This window comes from Periplaneta americana, chromosome 2 (genome assembly GCF_040183065.1).
Source record: "Periplaneta americana isolate PAMFEO1 chromosome 2, P.americana_PAMFEO1_priV1, whole genome shotgun sequence".
Taxonomy (NCBI): Eukaryota; Metazoa; Arthropoda; class Insecta; order Blattodea; family Blattidae; genus Periplaneta; species Periplaneta americana.
This window is the reverse complement of record NC_091118.1, coordinates 161,669,693-161,691,213: the sequence shown is the minus strand read 5'-3', so window position 1 is coordinate 161,691,213 and position 21,521 is coordinate 161,669,693. Positions and strand designations below refer to the sequence as shown.

At 36.1% G+C, this 21,521-nt stretch overlaps 1 protein-coding gene across 1 annotated transcript; it reads right to left on the bottom strand.

Moving 5' to 3' along the window:
- Positions 1–252: 252 nt before the first annotated feature.
- Positions 253–20,348, bottom strand: LOC138695206 (pickpocket protein 28-like). The gene is made up of 4 exons (XM_069819666.1): positions 20,239–20,348; positions 19,455–19,661; positions 2,839–3,037; positions 253–654 (listed from the first exon to the last, which is right to left on the bottom strand). The coding sequence occupies exons 1-4, from the start codon at positions 20,346–20,348 to the stop codon at positions 352–354; spliced, it is 819 nt and encodes a 272-aa protein (XP_069675767.1). The 3' UTR covers positions 253–351.
- Positions 20,349–21,521: the final 1,173 nt, after the last annotated feature.

Sequence of the window (21,521 nt, the reverse complement as noted above, 5' to 3'; positions counted from 1 at the left end):
ATCACCTGGCTAGAGTAGTAGTAAATTGTCACATTAATAATAATAATAATAATAATAATAATAATAATAATAATAATAATAATAATAATAATAAAGTTTGGAGCAGAAGAAGATATGAGATGATGACAACATTAAGATATATGGATCGTATGCGAAAACTAAGAGGAAGGCGAAAATTAGAAAGATTGGAGAAAGCTGGATTTGCAGCGAAAGATCTGCTCTTGAGCAGAAAACTGTGAATGAATGAATTAATATTTATTTGTCTCTGTGGTCCGTACATGAGTGTAAGTGGGTATGGGAGTGTATAACATATAATTGTGTAAATATTTAGGATTACATACGCCGTGCAATTTAAATCATTAATGAATTTTTTGTCTTACTTCTGAGGTAGTAAGGTACACATCCACATTCTCGCAGAGTGGCGTTAATTAGACACTCTGTAAAGCAGTTTTTCTGTGTATAGGACTTAAAGAACTTCAAATATTTATCTGAAGAAAAAAAGCATTGGCGGCGTTTTATGTCCAAAGAAGTTAAAGATTTTTCAGATACTGTCACACTCGGTGTTATTTTTATATTGTAATACTGCTGTCTTTCAATTCTGAGAGATGCTGGAATCTTCATATTGGGTGTTTCCAGAGGACTGTGAATCATTATCTGAAAGTAAAACAAAGGAATTTTTGTTAATATATTTTTTGTTTCTTAGAAATAGGTCATTTCAGTTCAGTAAGTTTTCTTTTATCTCTTTGATGTTGATTGATCATAGACACTATGAGTTAAATAATATGACTGCTACACCGCAATAAACGTTTCAATTGAATCCATAATCTTACATTGACTAAGTTCAGGACTTCCATTTTATACCTTCTATCCCAGATCTCATATAACATATTGATCAGCTTTATGAACTTTGAAGGCAACCACTTTCATGAATTTCACTATGCTGCTATCTAGCGACTGCAGAAGTAGTCACGTTACAACTCTCATTTGAATTGCAAGGAGAAACTGTACTTTCATCTAGCGGTCGTTACCAATTGACAGTGGTGACCTGATGGTTGTTCTCTTCCAAATATTACCGTTTTTAACATGGGGATGGCCAATCTGTTATACAGGGTTAGTCATAAGTATGTTTGGAAAACGCGTGAGCGTGCTCCTGATTAAAAAATAAGAACAATTCCTAATAGGAAAATTTGACGGGAAATGCTTATTTTTTGGAGAAATGGTCATACTTTGTTTTCGTTCTTTTTTGTTGTCATAAGTACATGTTTGGAAATTTGTCATTTAATGTTTACAAAAGGTGCTCAATGTGTCCCCCTCCAGTGTTTACACATGCCTGAGCACAACGTACACACGACTGGCGAGTTCGCTCAAACACCATGTTGTCAACACAGATGAATTGGCATGCATTTTCAACACGTTGCAATAGCTCCTCTGCATCATTCACTGGTGTTGCACAGACGACAACCTTTAAGTGACCCCAACGGTAAAAATCTAATGAGGTGAGGTCGGGTGATCTGGGCGGCCAAGGAACTGGACCACCGCGTCCAATCAAAACAAAAACAGTGTACTACTGTCTTGTCACTGTGTTGTTTGTAAACAAAGGCTGCTACACAATCAAAATAAAAACAACACAATAATGTTATGAGATACTTATGAAAACAAAAGTGAGTATTACTCCAATAAATAAGCATTTTCCGTCAAATTTTCATGTAAGGAATGTTCTTATTTTTGATCCAGGAGCACGCTCACGCGTTTTCCAAACATATTTATGACTCATTCTGTATATGTGATCAGGGCTTTTACTAAGCCTGTAGTCAACAAGGGTTTTACCTCCTACTCTAAGAAGTGAATGAATGAATGACACGTAATCCTTTTTAAACAGTCTTGCATAAAAGTAGATCTTTTAACACCACGAAACGTATTAAAATTGACTATTATACAATAGCTTGTGAATAGTAGGCCTACTTTCAATACTAGCGCGACAATTTTTTTGACACCGGCTTTCAACTGTTGGCGTCGATTGTCAATAAATTGTTTTCTGCCAGATGTCATATAGAGCAATCGTAATCGATCAATAAATGACTGTTTTTGGAAATAAGTTGCTTCAGCTATTTCATTGATAACAAAAACATTTTAACACACGCTTTAAGAAATTGTTATATCAATACTATACTTCTTGTTGTTTAATCTACTCTCCTAAGACAGAGTTGAACCTCGTAAGTGATAGCAAAATGGCATAACTCATGAGGCAACTAAGCCAGGAGATAATGGGGTAGGATGGTCAGTTCCTGTCCCTCTCCTCATTGAACTCAAAGAAATGAAGGTGGATATGTCCAAGAAAAGCATTTGGCATAAAGTTCATTCTGAGGAAAGTTTTTTAAAAATATATATTTTTGACAATGTTAAATTTCATTGAGTTATTACGTTACTTTCAATGTTACATATTTCGCGGAGTATGTTTCATTATTATGGAAGCAAATAACTTTCAAAATGTCTGATATCCTGTCTGGAAAATAAATCTAAAAAATGTTTACTTAAACTTTTAATGAACTTAGTCTGCAGCATTTGCTGTACAAGCTACTAGTACTGTTAGAATCCAAGTTCTGAGACTTGGATAAGAGTTTCAGGACGGTCACGTGCCAACACTAGATGAAGTTCCTACCGTATTTAAGATATAAAATCAATTTCATTGTTTCTTTCATCACTAAAACGATGCCAAGTGAGGGAACAGAGTTATTCAGTATACTTGACATTACACTGATAGACATTTCCGATAGTGATATCTTTTAGGGGTAAAAACAATATGTTTGGCAAACCTTAAAATTAAATATAATTTCTTACAAATAGATCAACATCGATATAATTGCCATATGCCACATCATCGAAGGAATTAATTAAAATATTAACTCCTGCGAAAGGTGTGCCTTTTAAAATTCGATAAGGCAATGCTTCTGGAGGAGTCCCAGGTGGATATCCTCTGTCCGGATGCCAGTCAACAGCAGCCTTGTGGATGGAGTCATTAGCATGAAATGGGTCAAATCTGCAACAAGTAAATATATGGAATTAAAATTCACTTGTTTAACCTGAACGCAATATAGGTGGACGTGGCCATTGTGCAGAGGAGTATACGTGCTGAACTTCAAAATAACCTTCGTGCCAAAAAATTATGTTTGGATGATTTCATGGTTTGATCGCTTTGATGGAAGGTTATACAGAACTCAAATGCGGTCTGATCTCGAAACTTAACTCTTCCCTTCAGTAGTTTCCAAATTCGGTTGCAAGTTTTGGATATTAGGCGTTATAGATGGATAAAAGTCGTGATTAAATTTTCTTTGAAACTCCTACTTTAAACGCACTTACATTGAGAACAACCATTACTGGTCTTGTTCTTGATGACATTTGAAGTCATCATCTTTAATCCCGGGCATAGATTCTGCATATTTATATCCCCTACGGAGAGGACGTCCCAGCAGTTATGCCTCCAGGAAGTGTTGGTGCACGGGTCCTAGTTATCGTAGCTATTCGTGCCATATCTGATAGAATCTCTTATCCGTCATCTGCAGGACGCAACCAGCAGAGGTTACAAGGTTCCTCTAATAGCTAGATTGAAATATCATCTCCCAATGTTGTTTGAGTCTGCCAATATTCGTTTTCCTATTTGCTTACTCCAGGGCTGGGCACATTACGTGATTCTGAGAAATGAGCGTTGTATGCTTTAAAGAGCGGGACTTGCGAGTACTGTGACGTAGGCCTATGCATACTGTACGTCATTCAGTGTCGGTGCAGTGGTGACTCTGCAGTATGATAGCGAACTTTGAAGACGGAGCTTCCACTCATACACTAAACCGTCCCGCTACTCCCAGTGCTTTTAATGTATCATGGGAGGGGGCGTTCTTTTTCGTAGAGAGCAGTGGATTAGCAAAGTGTTTAATTTGGCATAAAACACTCCACCTGATTAAGAAGTTCAATATCTAACGACATTGTTCTTTACAACATGCTACTGAATATGACAAATATGTTGATAATGAACGCCATAAATTAATACAACTTAAAGAAAATATTTCTCAGGTACATTATATTACAGTATCTATTTGATATTTACATTGCATTATAAGTTATTACTAGACTTCGTGAAATTGCCACGAGAATCACAAGGTTTACTGCGCACGCGGTATAGACTGTATGAGAAGGGGGCGTGCAACGTTTGGAGTATGCCTCTAATGTAAACACTGAGCAGTATACTGTGGTTACAATAAAACCTGTATCCTGCATTCAAGAAATATCATGAATGATTATTTAAGCAGGATATGCCTAAACGTGTAAATACACAATTATTTTATAGTAAGATATATTAACCCTTACAATTTAATGTAAGATACTCACATCATCCTTGAATATGTGCATTGCATTGAAGAGTTACGTACATTTTGAGCGACTGAAAAGTAACCTCCTCCGATGGTCACTTAAACAGCTTTATTTTGGAAAAATGTACATTCAACATCACACGATGTAATACGTACATATTTGAAGAACGGAAAGTCACTACTTTTTAGTACACCAACTTCAGACGTCTTGTCGTGACCTGATAGTACATCATTTATAATACGAATTTGTGAATAGGCAGAATTTTTAGCAATAATGTTTCTCAACTTACATTTCACTTTTTCTGAAATTAAAGAATTGTTATTTTGGATAACGGTTTGTGATACTTTATCCACTATATTAAGGGCTTCTGAGAGTTGTAGTTTAGACGATTCTAACAGGGTGATGCTTTGGACACGATTTTAAAATTAGAATCAATGAACAGAATATCTTCCAATAGCTGTACACCTGCAACAGCGGAACTGTCTGTGCTATCCAATGCATAAATTACCTCCGTTATTTTGCCGTAATATTCTGCATAATAATTAACAGCATCCAACCACGTTTTCCAACGGGTCAAGACTGGCCGCGGGGGTAAGGGTATTCCAGGGGCAATTGTTTGGAACAGCAACACTGTCATTGTAGTATGTTTGATTGAATTCTTGTCTGCACTGAACAAATGTTAAGCTTTGACTATTGGGTCATTCCATATCAAATCAACAAGGCACTCAACCCGACCGACTCAGATTTCTTTCAAATTTTGAGGGTTTGTTTTACCTGCTGCGCTAATTAAAACTGCCGAGTTTCATATATCCTGTGCTTTTCGTTTTCTGTCAGTGGTGTTTCAAACATGAAGAAAAATCATATTTTTGTAAGCACGCCGCTTCAATTAAAATTATATATCTCAACAACGACTCCAGATAAATTTACAAAAATTGGGTGATACATTCTTAATATGTGATAGTTTTTATTGCTTATATTGTTTTCTGCATGTATTCAATTACACTAAAAAAACATGGTGAAACAATTTTTATATATTCATATTTAAAAATGCAGGGGTTCTATTTTAAGGAAAAAAATATATAGGACACCTCAATTAGATATAAAGAACTGATAAGTTTCAACTTGGAATCATCATAGGTTACAAAGATAAAAATTATTATGTCACTGCAAGCGTAAGCTAACCGTGTAAGTCGCGATAATTATGTCCCACACATTCGTTGTATTTAATTATATTTGATCATATTCTTGAATGTCGCTATGTAATTTAACATGTAATACATAATTCGAATTTTTTAAATTATTACTTGAAATACATTATTGTCACATGGATTTTGTTAAACCTGAAGTTCTGTAAGAAATGCTTACCTTTCATTGCTGAGATGAAATAGCCTGATCATCTTTCCAGACATGATGCTGCGTTGTTTCAGCTGCATTTTAAAACTGCTTAGCAAGTTTAATACCCATCCTAAACAGCAGGACTGTAGGAAACTTGTGTTCCAGGCACTGCGGTGGATTTTGCAAATCGAAGAGCAAGCATTTTTTCCTCTTCAGTATAGCTTTTTTCAGTCACGTAAATGGTATTAATGTTTGGGAGATGATCCCTTGTCCAATCGTACAATTCCCTAGGTGTAGTTGTTTGTTTATCGGATGGTCTCTGCAAACTAGCACAAGCCGCAAACCTTTTAAGTGTCCCACCTACAACGTCGCATGCTCTTTTGCCATGCGATATGCAAAAATAATGCAATTCTGTTGGAAATCCAAAATCTTCTTCATGTAATGCGAGGTTCAGGAATTTTTTTCCTATTTTTATACTGAGCAGAGAATCCATCGGAGAAATACATAATTTTTGTGGTGAATTACAGATGTTTGTTTTAATGACTCCATTAGATATTTTTGAAACAGATGTATAGCTGTAGTGTCATATTTCGGGCAGTGTGAAATTATTACCAGATTTTTAATAGAGACTGTATCGGATGACGATTCGTTATAATATATTACGAAAGTATGAATGGTTGTCTGCACATTAGTCCTGTGATATGACTGAATTTCATCTTGGATTACGAAGTAATAGTTTTCAGCGAAGTCGCATAACACAACAAGCTGGCATGGCTGTACAAATAATTTCATATCACGTAGACACTTACTTTGTTCAGATGATATAAATGACTGAGTCAGTAAATCACCAAGTTTCTCCAAGAGACAGTCGAAAAATTTGTCAGTGGGTTTCATTATGTGTTTTACTCTCTGATTCTTTAATCACAACAAATATTTCTTACCAGGCATCATTCTGCTTATCTCGTCAGAACAACAGAATTCTTTAACTTTACCGGCAACAGCCGCGAGCAAGGGTTTTCCAGGTTTCGGATTTGGTGAACACAAAATTCTTTTTCCCTTTACCAGAACTTTTGCTTTCCGAATTATGTATTCGAAAGCTGAAAGAAACTCTTTTTTATGTTATTTACGCTCCCTCACTTTTAACTGAATTTTGAAAAATTTCCTGCAACTGAGACAAAATTTCAGAATCAGAAAGGTCCTGGTTCCTCGGCATCTTTAATATCGAAGACTTTATCTTTTACAATATTTTCAAATTTCTGTCTCTTATATTTCTCTTGTTGTAGCCTTTCTTGTTTAATAAGGAACATACTTTGGTCAAAAAGACTTGTATTTAATGAACTTACATTTGCTGTAGAGTCGACGTATACTTCATTACTAGGGTCATTATGAGGATTCTGCGTAATAGCATCATATTATATTTTATTTCTTTGCGACACATAGCGCACTCCTTCTGTTCCTGTTTTAAATCAGGAAATACATGAAGCATCCACGATATAACACTTCTTCAATTTTTCCTCTAATTACAATGCCCTGATTTCTCGAAGGGATTGCAGCAAACATAGGCCTATAACTTAAAACGCGACTCCATTACATCGCACAAAACTACAACATACTACAAAAACTAACGACACTACACTTGAAACAGATGGCACGTTTTGTATAAATTGAAGACTGTATAAACTGCCACTCATGACGGCCTGACAGATCAATGACGCAGCTTATCAGACAAATACAAACTCGTGCGCATGCAGTGTTGGTGTAAGACGGGTTTAAGTGCTACAAACCAATACATTGATATATTTTTTTTACTCATATTCCTGAAACGTTTCCAAAATGAAACTTACACCAAGGGGAGAATACTCTTACCTCTGTAACATACATTTTTCACGAAATAATTTATGTCCTGCATTTATAGATATTCAATGTTAAAATGTGTTTCACGTGACTATTCAATAAAGAATTCATTACTTTGTTGCAAACCTATTTTTATTGAAATGTATGATCCATTAGCTTTAAAATAAGCCCAAGTTTAAAATTCTACCTCAATTAGAAGAGAAGTTATGAATTATTTTTGTTGACATAGTATGCGACATTTTTACATTTTTTCTCGTATTGGCAGAATTGCTGTATGGATATCGTGCATTATTGAGGGCTAAAATTTTACATAATTAATTAACTTAAGATTCTTTACCATCCCACCAAATATAATGAAAATCTGAGGTGGTCGGGTTGAAAAGTCCACTTTTTTTGTGTTGATTTGACATGGAATGGCCCTATTCCAACCACAGTAATGCAAAAACATGTGCTTACATAGGTATACATTAGCTGTAGCTGTTCCATCTATTTGGACCGGTCAATACTCTTAACATGAACTGCTTATACTACGAGACCGGGAGGTCGCTCACGTCTTCTACTGTATACTACCGTACATCGGCAACCTGATTGCATGCTGCGTGTGGCAATTCAACGAAGTCTAGTTATTATAAACATTTAGGTTTAAGTTATAATGAAAATATTTACTTACGAGTTCCTGTATGAAAAGCTTCGTTTCACGTTATTGAAAGAGCAACAGATTCCTTTATTTATGATGATAGGAGTAAATAATGTAGAGCAGTCCAAAGTTCTGATCACACAGGTGCGAATTATTTTCTTACAAGGTTTTGTAACCTGCAAGAAATACACAAATTCTAATGGCACACATGTAGTATGAGAAGTTTAAATTGTGGAATGTAGTTGAAGAATAAGTGTTATTGAACATGAATGTTAATAGTCAGAAGAATAATGTTTTACATGCTTGCAATGAAAAATGTTATCATCACAATTAGTTTTTAAAAATTATATAAAATATTTCTAATTCATCCGTAACAACAAGAGATTGGATTTCATAGAGTACAGTAATGGAATAGTGGAAAATATTTCTTCAACCATCTGTTTACCCCTATTCTGTGTTTCTGAGTATTGTTTCGAAGATTAAAGATTATTGGGTTGTTGGTTTCCGGATTTTTGCCGAGTCTTCATTGGTTTCTATAAGCTGACGTTTCGACCATCTTACTGTGGCCGTCTTCAGAGCTGCGAATGAGTTCTGACCGTTAGCGAACTCATTCACAGCTCTCAAAACAGCCACAGTAAAGTGGTCGAAACGTCAGCTTAAGGAACCAATGAAGAAGCGGCAAAAACTCGGAAACCAACAACCCATGAACATTGGCCACGGAAGCCTATTCTGTTTTCGCTGTAAGAAAAATCCTAATGTAAACATAAGCACGTGGCTGTCATACCCGTGATTGGCTCCCAGTCGAAACACTCACATTACGCAGGAAAATATAGTTCGTATTTGGAAACCACAATCTTGTATTATTTGAAAATAAAAAATTGAATTCTAGTTGTTAAATACGATGGAATATTTAACTTCACTCATATATAAAACGCTATGTAAAAGAAAAGCTACTTTTATATGTTGTTATGTACTATGAACGCGGAGGAATACCAACAGTAATACTGAGGTAGTCTGTTCTTGTAACAAGCTGGCGTCACTTGAGCTCGTACCGTAGTTCACGTAAGCACGTGGTACTGAAGTATGGCTTCTGTACCCTCAACTGTCCATTGTGAAGACATAAGGCTTAAAAAATAATTTAATTACTGTAATTATAAAGTAAATGTTTCCTAAGCAAATGAATGCATAGTAGTGAGGTTAGGTCTACTTGACGAATAACGGGAAATGTTTAACATGAAACAGAATGTACAACAGTAGGCGGGAACACGTACTGAGAATCTATGGCGCCAAACAGTGGCCAATGACGCCTCACTTCAGTCACGTGCTGTTGTTTACATTAGGATTTTTCTTACAGCGAAAAGATTATAAGTCAACGATTGAAAACCTCCCTCAAAGAACGTTGTATGTTATATGATAAAGTATATGATACACAACGTTCTTTGAGGGCAGTCTTCAATTACAGATTTCATTAGTAAAAAATAGTGTTTAGTTATTATAATTTGTTTTGCAGTGGCTCCAAATTTGTAAGACTTTAATTAGCAACCATGTGGAAATATCTTCCTCAGTAAATAAAACAAATGGAAGGAAAACATTGCATAGAAGGATTGTGTGACTATTTTGACATGCCTGTACACAGTGTGACAAATGGAAATCGACACTGATTACAGCCATAAATAATGATTATACGATATACCGGGTGTAACTGGATTTTGGTAGACCCCAAATATAATTTACAGTTATGCTACGATTTACGTGAAACTTGGGGAAGAGTTTATGTGGTATAAAATAGACAAAAATTAGCAAATATTATTTAAATGCAATTTTCAGTTTAACCAGAAATGGTATTAAATTATTTCAAATGAAACATTCTGTATACTAAGTTCAATGGTATATCATAAGTGAGATATGGATTGTCAGTCTTGCTGTAAATTACATTAAAATAAAAGTAACATAGGTTTTGAATAATTTATTGAAACAACATTACAAAGAAATTTAAACATGCTAATCCTGAATATTGTATGGATTCACAACAAGCTGTTTTTTACGGTGATGGGTTGTCAGCCCTTCGCCCAACCCCCCAAGCTGGAGGACCACCCAGGTTCTTAGAAAAATATTTGGGGCTAAGAGGGCTGAAGTTACAGTAGAATGGAGAAAGCTACATAACGCAGAACTGCATGTATTATATTCTTCACCTGACATAATTAGGAACATTAAATCCAGACGTTTGAGATGTGCAGGGCATGTAGCACGTATGGGCGAATTCAGAAAAGCATATAGAATGTTAGTTGGGAGACCGGAGGGAAGAAGACTTTTGGGGAGGCCAAGACGTAGGTGGGAGGATAACATTAAAATGGATTTGAGGGAGGTGGGATATGATAATGAGACTGAATTAATCTTGCACAGGATAGGGACTGATGGCGGGCTTATGTGAGGGGGCAATGAACCTGCGGGTTCTTTAAAAGCCATTTGTAAGTAAGTAAGTATATATGTAATCCTTAATATTATCCCAAAACTTAGTGCGTTGTTCAAAATGTCCACCAACAGCATTTTGACATAACCTGGCTCTTTGAATTACTTCCCGCATAACGTTAAATAAACAGTATTTTTTAAAATGAAGAAACACAAAGAAGAATAACAGTGATAAGTCAGGTGAACTAGCTAGTCAAAAAACAGGTCCATTAGTCCCTATCCAGGTGTCGCCGAATAATTTTGCAGCAGAATGATGGCGATAGGGTACCTTTCACCATACAAAACACAATTCTTCTGCATTCGCCAGATATTAACAATTCATCGCTGCGCCTCGAAAATCAGTTGCGTGTTTTAAAACGTTTTTGCAAGAAAAAGAAAAAAGCATTTTCACTTTTAACTTCTTTGATTTTCAAAGCTACTTTCGATATAATTTCATAATTTATATTGTAATGATTGAAACTGTACCGAAAGTAGCCTTGAATATCAAGGAGTTAAAAGTAACAATGTTTTATTCTTTCTCCTGCAAAATATTTTTAAAGACACCCCAACGGATTTTTGAGGTAGCAGCGACGATATCCACCTTTTCATCACGAGTATAATAGTAACTTTCCATTTTGTGCCATGGATGGTTTTAATTGCTTAAAAATTGTGTAATAATTTGTCCACCACCTCAGTAACAAAGAAACAATATATAAATAAACATTCATTTGTTTCAAACCGCGATCTGTCATAGCAGATAGTGTTTTCTTATTAAACAAAAGACTATCAATTCAAACCTGGACATGTTATACATTATTATATTCAAAATCAGAAGACTGGTAAAAAATTGTACAAATATACAGAATGTTCCATTCGAAATAAGATAGTTATTGACATTTCCGGTTAACCGGAAATGGTATTTAAATAATATTTACAAATGTTGTGTAGTTTAAATCACAAAACATTTCCCCAAGTTTCACGTAAATCGTAGCATGACTAAAATATATTTCGGGTCTACCAGAATCCAGTTACCCTGTATACCGTGGTTTTAAGTGTATAGAACATAATAACGATTTAATATTACCATAAGAAACCTAGTTCTAAGAGCGGAGAAGTGGGGCTAGAGGAAGGTAATCTCGCGACCTATGCGTGCGATATGCCGACCAGAGATAACATTTAGCATCACCCGTTCAAAAACATTACCGCTCCATAGTCTATACAGATCTTTAAATGTCTGCCTCTGTGCAACGTCACAGTTTGCGTTTAGCGGGAAGAGAGATAGTAAAAGGTTTTTAATGCTTTTTAATAGTTCCTAAAAACCATGGAGTGTCTGCAGAAGAGACTACAGGATCGAAACCTCATTGGAGAACGACCGAACATTACTTGATTGGAGTTGTAAGAGTATCACAAAAATTAAACCCTTTAGAGCAGAACAAAGACAAATACTTTATCTTATGAGTCTTGGATAGACACCGATTTGGCTTTCCAAAAATGGTGGCAGAAAGGAGAAGATGTTAGAAGGAAACAATTCCAAAAGGCTTATAATAGTAGATTTAGGTTCCGAAACTGGATTTCTTGATGTTGGTCTTCTCACTTATAAAGGTGGCTCAGCTAATGGTGACTACCACCGAGAGATGAACTCCACAAGCTTCGAGAAATGGTTGAGGGAGCGAGTAACTCCGAACTTGCCACCTGCCTCTGTAATAGTGCTTGACAATGCTCTCTGTGATTCAGTGCAAGTAGCCTTCCAGTTACGAGATAAAGAAAGAAATTGCCGCTTGGTTAAGGAGATATGACATCCCTTGTGAGGAAAAGATGACCAAAACGAAGGTAAAGCCTTTTCTCCGAGAGGATATACAAGAAGAGCGTTTTCTTTAGGAGCTCTAAGGAAACTGAGTGTGCAGGCAGTAAATGAAGTTTCTCTGAAAGACTGGTAAGGGTATTGTCGCCATATAGTGAAAATTGAGGATGGATATTAGGTATGCTTAGCCTAAGTCTACTATGGACGAAATAATTCGATTGAGTGGAGATTATGGAAGTGGTAATGGTGATGGCTGTAGTGGTAGTGGTATGAAAGTGCGAATGCTAGTGATAATTCTGCCTTAGTTATGCCTTTGGGATGAAAAACACACTGTTTTAAGTAAGATTAATAATATTTATATATAAGTTACTAGCCGTACCCGTGCGCTCCGCTGCACCCGTTAGAAATAAATATAAAGTAATTACATAATTAAAATAGAACGTTTGATCCAGGGAACATTCGTGTTTGATAGAAGGATAAATCGTTTAATATGTTACTTAATTTAAATTGCATCCAAACAATTAAAATGCGATCATTTCGGTTCAGAGACACTCATTTGGTGCAATGACAGTTCCTTTAACATGTTTCTTAATTTTTATTAGACGCAACCATAGTTTAATGAAGATTGACATCATTTAGATTTAATGTGTATATTTTATTTTACTTGTTATAGGTTTCCATTGAATTATGGTAATAACTTAATTTTAACCCTTGTTTTCTACGTATTCAGTAAATGGCGCTTGGCCCACTATGGTTGTGAACCCTTCAAATAACTTAAATTTTAGTATATAATATTACATATTATATTATATTATATTATATTATATTATATTATATCAGAAGTTACTGTAATAACATTATAGCATTATGTCCATCTAGAGAAACTACACTTTCCAATGGTGAAATAATAATTAATTATACAAATCGGTTAATTTAGCTTCCGATATTAGCCTACTTCATACAAACACAGAAACATTCTCTGTAGGCAATCTTTCATAGCTTTCGATTGTTGCTGTCCAAGGCCCCTTATAGACGAAGTCATTTGTTTTTTAATTCATTACACAGCCTTAGATGGCAGTTATTTTAATTTTAAAACTCATTTATCTCATTAAATATCAGTCCTATCAAAATTTTGCAAGGAATAAAACTTATCGAAAATGATTTTTAAAGAAAGGTTTGTTATGTAACATTTTTCACAAAAATCAATAATAAGCGAGTTATTTCGATTTATTTAATTCAGGCCCCCTTATAACCTCCCTTTTAAATAATGTATTTTGAATGCCATATAGCCTAAAATCTAAGTTACAACGAACTTAATTTATATTCCAATTTTCATCGAAATCCTTTCAGCCATTATCGCGTGAAAAGGTAACAAACATACAGACAGACAGACATACATACAAACAAAAATTTCAAAAAAGCGATTTTCGGTTTCAGGGTGGTTAATTATATATGTTAGGACCAATTATTTTTCTAAAATCGAAAATTACCAGAAAAATTTCAGCTACAGATTTATTATTAGTATAGATGTAGATAAATAAATACTTGGAATGTACTATAAACAGTAACATGAGCTCCTGTCAGGAAGTCAAAATCAGAATAGCAGTGGCAAAAAAGCTTTTAATAGAAAAGGGAGCATCTTCTGCGGACCTCTGGAAAAATAACTAAGAAAGAGACTAGTGAAATGCTTTGTGTGGAGTGTGGCATTGTACGAGGCAGAAACATGAACTTTACGACGAAGTGAAGAGAAGAGACTAGAGGCATTTGAAATATGGATATGGAAAAGGAGGAGCGTGTGAAATGGACAGACGGAATAACAAATGAAGTTGTGCTGGAAAGACTGGATGAAGAAAGAATAATGCTGAAAATGATCAGGAAGAGAAAAAGGAATTGGCTGGATCACTGATTAAGGAGAAACTGCCTACTGAAAGATGCACTGGAAGGAATGGTGAACGAAATAAAAGTTCGCGGCAGAAGAAGATATCAGATGATAGACAACACTAAGATTCATGGATCATATGCGGAGACTAAGAGAAATGCAGAAAGTAAGAAAGATTTGGGATTCCTGGGTTTGCAGTGAAAGACCTGCCCTTGGGCAGAAAACTATGAATGGTCAAAATCAAGTTTTCTGAATATACTATTAAAATAAAATTAAACAAAGGTATCACCAATGAAATTAGAGAAATAACAAGAGGGGCAAGACAAGGGTGCCCATTGTCGCCTACTTTATTTAACTTTTATGTAGACGAAGTCACAAGACAGTGGAGATAAATTTAAAATCAAATTTTTATATAAATGAAGAATATTTGAACACCTTACTCTTTGCAGATGATCAGGTAATATTTGCAAATTCATAACATAATTACAGAGGGCCCTATATAACCTGAACAGATCAGCTAAAGAATTTAACTTAAATATTTCTTTAAAAAAGACAAAAGTTATGGGATTCAAAGGAAAAACACCAATAAGATTAAAAATAATCCTTAATGATGAGCCAGTAGAACAAGTGAACCATTTTGAATATTTAGGCTGCACATTATCATATGACAATATAAATGATTTTGACAAAAAAAAATATTAAAATTTCAAAAACTAATAGGAACAGTTAAAAGAACCTTCGTTAAGAAGGTGAGGACAGATACAGTTCTGAAGCTTTACAAAACAATGGTCATACCAACATTGGTATATGGCTCAGAGATTTGGAACCTAACTAAACAACAAGAACGAAGAATGGAGGCAGCAGAAATGAAATTGTTGAGACCGTTGGCAGGATATACACTGCTAGACCATAAACAAAACAAATACATTAGACAGGAATTAGGCATTTCAAATATAATTGATGTAACACATAACTATATAAATAGGTGGCACGAACATGTAGAGAGAATGTCATCAGAGTTTCAAGAAAACTGCACAACTATAGACCCATGGGACGACGGGATGTAGGAAGACCGAGACGACGATGGAGTGACCAGTTTTAGACTTCAATTAACTATTGGGACGGAACAGGCCGGACGGCCTAACCCGTGGTGTTTATGATGATGATGATGATGATGATTATATATATATATATATATACATTATATAATTTTCCAGAATGTAAAAAATGACTTTTAACTTCTAATTCACAAAATGTTCTAGGTCCGTAGTCTATGTCTATATTTGTATTTTACAGTGCTTAAAGTTCAATAATGTTGTAAGGAATGTGTACAGTACCGTACACAACACTTTCGGCAATTACGTCGTAATCAGGACTTGGGAGTCCAGCTCGCTACTAAACGCGGCCCTACGTTAACTATCTCTGCCGGGGAATGTGGAGTGTGGAGTTAAGAGATAGTCTGAATACCTCGATTGAGGTACTAACGCCCAGCCCTTTCTTAAAGTATTTAGTTATTATTTGTCGGTTTCCTAATTAATGTATATGTCCACATAAGCGTTGCATATTAGTCATTGGCAAAGCTTGGAACTTGGGGACTTGTGTCTTTGCACGTGGCTAAGCGACCGGACTTCAATGTCAACAAACTCCCGCTTCCAGCACGGAGGTACTGTCAGGTCTGCTATAAAAGTGGTTTCTGACTGGAACAACATATTGATATTATTATGGTAGGTTGAAACACGTAATATTATAGCATATATAATAAAAATAAACATGAGAAATGTATCAAATTTACTGTTCTGCTATGTACATTTTATTACAGTGTATGACTACGTACATTCGAAGGTTTTCGGATCCATAAATTCTTCGCTGATATGAAACGAGAAAAACTTATTTCCAAGTCACATGAAGCGACGGGAGCAAACTTAAAATAATGAATGTTTTCACTGTCACTATTTTCTGTTTGATTTTCAGCAGTTGCTAGCTGATCTCGTATGTGAGAAAGATAAGTATATCTTAAATTTTTCTCAAAAATAGTTTTCAATTTGTTCTACGGTAGGTTCCTCTGCTACTTGATCCATGGCTATGGACAAATCTTCCACCAATTTAAGGGACTGCAATGTCTTTCAATGAATGCCGGTTTCCAGCCTCTAGTTTGTGTGGCACAACTTAAAAAATATATACTCTCCATTCGAAGAAAATAATGTATCTCCTTCGAATTCCTCCACGAAATTCTGTACCTAAAATTTAAAAAATGTATTTTCAAACTTGTATAATATTCATTCGAATAACACGTGCTTTCTAATTCCTCAAACAGACCGTTTATCAGTAATTCTCTGAATGTCATTGGCTTCGATATGCCACAGTTTCCTCGTCCATCTTTCTCTCATTCGATGTGACCACTTTCTTAGCACATACGACTATCCCTGAGCACTTGCAGCTTGAGCTTTGTGTACGTTGTACCTGTAACCTTACTCATGCGCACGACACATAAGTCCCCAAGTTCCGAGCTTTGGTCATTGGGTATTGTTTCCCTCAGCTTTTGATTAAACTTTGGCGTTCAAATGGAGTTGAATGGGCCAGAATGTTCAATTTACTCTACCGGTATTCATTCTCTTTGTAGTGGACATGATTATTCCAATTAAAACACGTGCACAAGGTGAATAATTATCCCATACATATTTAATCGTTCTATCTGCTCTTCTGGCACTTTTTCCCCAGCCGAACACAAGATAATTTGAAATTCGCCCTTTGTAGCGGCCTGGAATATTGGAACATGGGGGACACAACCAAGATATTCCAAACATCATTTTATTTCATATGAAAAACTAATCGCAAGATGTGTGGTAAAATTCTTAAGGGAGTTAAACATGAACAGGTGGGAGTGGAGGACAGCGATATTTATAACAAAGTGGAACAATCACGACAGGGCTCCTGCGAAGCGAATATCGGCGAATATCGAACTTCGTCATACTCAACAAACTTGAACCAAATATAGCGTCTGAAATGCACGACGCTCCATTCTTGCTTCAAAACTCACACAGAAAGGGGGTGTGTAGATGGCAATAATGAATGATGACCTTCAGTGTGAATGAACGGATCCCTCTTTGGGTTGATAATTAATTTTGGTAGATGGCAGCACCAGTTTATTCCTCATAACATCAGTCCCGTTTTCCAGTTGCCGCACTGTGTATCATAATAAAGAATTTTAAATTCTTCAATCACGTTATAATAGAATGTAAAATGTCTACCCTTTTGAGAAATTTGAAGATGATTTCCCAAGTGTGCGTTGTGTTCAGGACGGGGTAGAGACCATCATATTCCTCATCGACAAAGTAACGGAACGCCTGTTTTATCAGGTTATCCTCCTCAGTTCTGTAAGGGAAAAATAATTACTAAATTGTGAAGAAATAGGCTATACTTAAACAGTTTTTTACGAATAATAATTAGAATAAGAAAAATGTTTTCAAATACCAGGGCATTTGAAAAGTAATGGTAATATAGTTACTGTACTTACTTACTGGCTTTTAAGGAACCCGGAGGTTCATTGCCGCCCTCACATAAGCCCGCCATTGGTCCCTATCCTGAGCAAAATTAATCCATTCTCTATCATCATATCCCACCTCCCTCAAATCCATTTTAATATTATCTTCCCATCTACGTCTCGGCCTCCCTGAAGGTCTTTTTCCCTCCGGCCTCCCAACTAACACTCTATATGCATTTCTGGATTCGCCCATACGTGCTATATGCCCTGCCCATCTCAAACGTATGGATTTAATGTTCCTAATTATGTCAGGTGAAGAATACAATGCGTGCAGTTCTGTGTTGTGTAACTTTCTCCATTCTCCTGTAACTTCCTCCCTCTTAGCCCCAAATATTTTCCTAAGAACCTTATTCTCAAACACCCATAATCTCTGTTCCTCTCTCAAAGTGAGAGTCCAAGTTTCACAACCATACAGAACAACCGGTAATATAACTGTTTTATAAATTCTAACTTTCAGATTTTTCTACAGCAGACTGGATGATAAAAGTTTCTCAACCGAATAATAACAGGCATTTCCCATATTTATTCTGTGTTTAATTTCCTCCCGAGTATCATTTATATTTGTTACTATTGCTCCCAGATATTTGAACTTCTCCACCTCTTCAAAAGATAAATTTCCAATTTTCATATTTCCAATTCGTACAATATTCTGGTCACGAGACATAATCATATACTTTGTCTTTGCGGGATTTACTTCCAAACATCTCTTTACTTGCTTCCAGTAAAATTCCCGTGTTTTCCCTAATCGTTTGTGGATTTTCTCAATATAGTTACTGTTTCACACTAAATTAATTTTTGTTACTTTTGTTACTACATACTTCAAATAAAGTCTCCTGACATGCCAGCAATAAGTTGGCAAATCCTTGCAAGACGGCGGATATCATTTGCTTCATCATTCCTGGACATCTCTCTCATTGATCGATCTAAAGCTTATTGGATGTAATCTCTTGATCACAAGCGAATGCCTCGCTTTCACCTATCTTGCAATAGTTCGTTATGGTAGGACTTATCTCCCACAAACTTCTTGTAATAGCTACCCTAAAGCACTGAGTTGCATTTTTTCCTCTTGCAACTTGTATTTTTAGTAAGCATCTGTGTTCATACTTACTGAACACTTTTAGGGCGATATTAGGCCTACTTAGGTCTAATACAAATCAGAAACAGTCCCTGTATTCACATAATATTATGGTTACTTAAAGTCTTTTAATATTGGACATTTATGCAATAATCTCTCCTCCATTACATACTACTAAAAGATTCCGATGCTCACCGCTAGGAGCACTGACTTACAGCACTGTTGCCATTACTTATTAAATGCCCTGGTTTATACGTAGTTGTAACAGTTAAAGATACATAAGTCTACTTAACAATGCAACAATTACAAAGCTAGAGTTGCATGTCGAAAATTTCACTTCAGCATCTTGTAATTGTATACTCAGAATTTGTTGTGGACAACATGAAAAATTGAGTAGCCCTCGGCCTTTACTACCAATGCTAAATTGGTATGAACAACGAAAAATTAAGTTCATTGTATTATCTTTAAAGCACTAACCAAATCGTTAGTTACTGTACAAGTAATCTGCTATTTTTTACTTACTTTGGTTTCTGTAATTGTTTTCCAACTTTTTTCTGAAGTAATTGTGAGGGACAGAGCGTAATCGCAGGAAATGGAATTTCATCCACTCTAGTCTTACGAGTCCCAATTGTTACAATTACAGGAGTTACATCCCACTTCTTGTATACTTGCGATATGAAGAATCCTGCGGTCAGTAGTGCAAGAATGAAAGCTACCAGCCAAAGTAACCTACAATGAATAAAGCAGTCTAAACTTAATACATTAATAATGTAAGGAAAACCAACACATTACCACCACCAGTGGCGTAATCAGAATTATTAAAATTGTTTACAATTTGCATTATCTGTATTTAAAATTTTGTGAATTATTATTATTATTATTATTATTATTATTATTATTATTATTATTATTATTATCAGCTGAGTTTTCACAGTGGGATGTGAAATTAGTTGCGAGAAGAACGTTTGAGACAACTTCGTTACGCTGCGGCTGCGAAGAAACATTTGTCAACATGAAATTTTCACTAACCTCGCGAGAATCACTACGCGGCTTTTTGCTAAAAAAACTTGTAAACATATCAAAGAACTCGGAACGATAATGTGAAGTGTATATTACAAAATGAACTGTCAAATGCACAAAACGCTGAACGAACGTTTCAGAATAAAGTCAGAACTCTAACGGATGAATACCGCTCTTAAAATGAGTTTAAAATCGACAATGCACAATATTTAACATCTGCTCTGCAGAACTGTCAAAAAACCTTTTAAGTATGTTTCACAACAATGTGTCAGCTTCATTTTATTACAAGGTCGGTGCTAAACAGTAGATCTCTTCATAATAGACAGCACTGTTATAATTCGAACGTGCCGCAGCACCAATCAAAGGAATTATATTGAAGGAGGACCGGGATGTCATGTAGATTTTGTTACTCTGATAGTGAAAAATTAGATATGGAGAATTGATTATGGACAAAAAAAAATACTCGAATCTAAAGATGTACGCCCCTGACCACCATCTACTGTTAACTCCGGGACTGTTTTCTTATATATTGTGGCGCCATGTTTGAAGACCTGGTCGCGTCGGGGAAGTTGCGCACGCATCTAGTGCGAGGGAAAGTGCGGGGTGACGCGGAGAAGAAGGAGCAGGGGGTAACATCTGGAAGTTTCGCAAAGCCACGCGAACCGAAGATTCGAGAACATGTGATTTAATAAATAAAGCGCGAGCAGCCTTCAAATGTGTCAGTTTAGTTTAGTTTGTCAGCTGTGAGAGAGCTAGCTAGTCTTCAAGCAAGATGAATTTGATACAAATCTGGCTTTCAGGTAGTAGCTCCCTATAAAGCAGGTTTGAATAATTTCAAGGAAAAATTGTTCCGGGGCCGGGTATCGATCCCGGGACCCTTCGCTTAGCGCGCGAACGCTCTTCCGACTGAGCTACCCCAGGAACTATACACGACACCGTCACAATTTTTTGTGACTATACACGACACCGTCACAATTTTTTTGTGACGGTGTCGTGTATAGTTCCTGGGATAGCTCAGTCGGAAGAGCGTTCGCGCGCTAAGCGAAGGGTCCCGGGATCAATACCGGCACCGGAACAATTTTTCCTTGAAATTATTCAAGATGAATCTGAATTCGAGGTGCGGTGAACTTGCGTAGGTCCGCAACTGTGGCAGCGTCCAAGCGAGTGCAGCGTATCCGGAAGTCTTGGGTTCGAAGTACAGTGAACTGTGTCTGGAAGACTTGGGCTTCGACGTACAGTGAACATGAGTGCGTGAGCTAGAAGAACTAGCCAAGGGGAACGAACTGTGAACTGAGAACTGGCAGTTTTGCTTTGTACATAGTGTTTTGTGAACATTAGTTGGAATTAGGAGTACATTGTTGTTCATTGTTGTTGTTCTCAATAATACACGAGAATTGTCATTATCGTTCGGTGGAGTGCAGTAACGACTACTGTCTTGCTGTGTTGAGTCCTAGATCATGGTTGAGTGGAATACTCATTGTTGATGGGTGTGTGATTAAAGTTAGGAATCAAAGTTACATTGTTGTTGAACATAAAAGTTACAATATAAAACGCAGGGAACTGACGTTA

What these genes read in the sequence shown, in the direction of transcription:
- LOC138695206 (XM_069819666.1), bottom strand. Translation starts at nt 20,348, where the DNA reads ATGACATCCCGGTCCTCCTTCAATATAATTCCTTTGATTGGTGCTGCG. An exon ending in AAACAATTACAGAAACCAAA is followed by an intron (nt 3,038 to 19,454) that starts GTAAGTAAAAAA and finishes TACTTGTTGCAG; the next exon opens with ATTTGACCCATTTCATGCTA. An exon ending in ATATCGATGTTGATCTATTT is followed by an intron (nt 655 to 2,838) that starts GTAAGAAATTAT and finishes TTTTACTTTCAG; the next exon opens with ATAATGATTCACAGTCCTCT.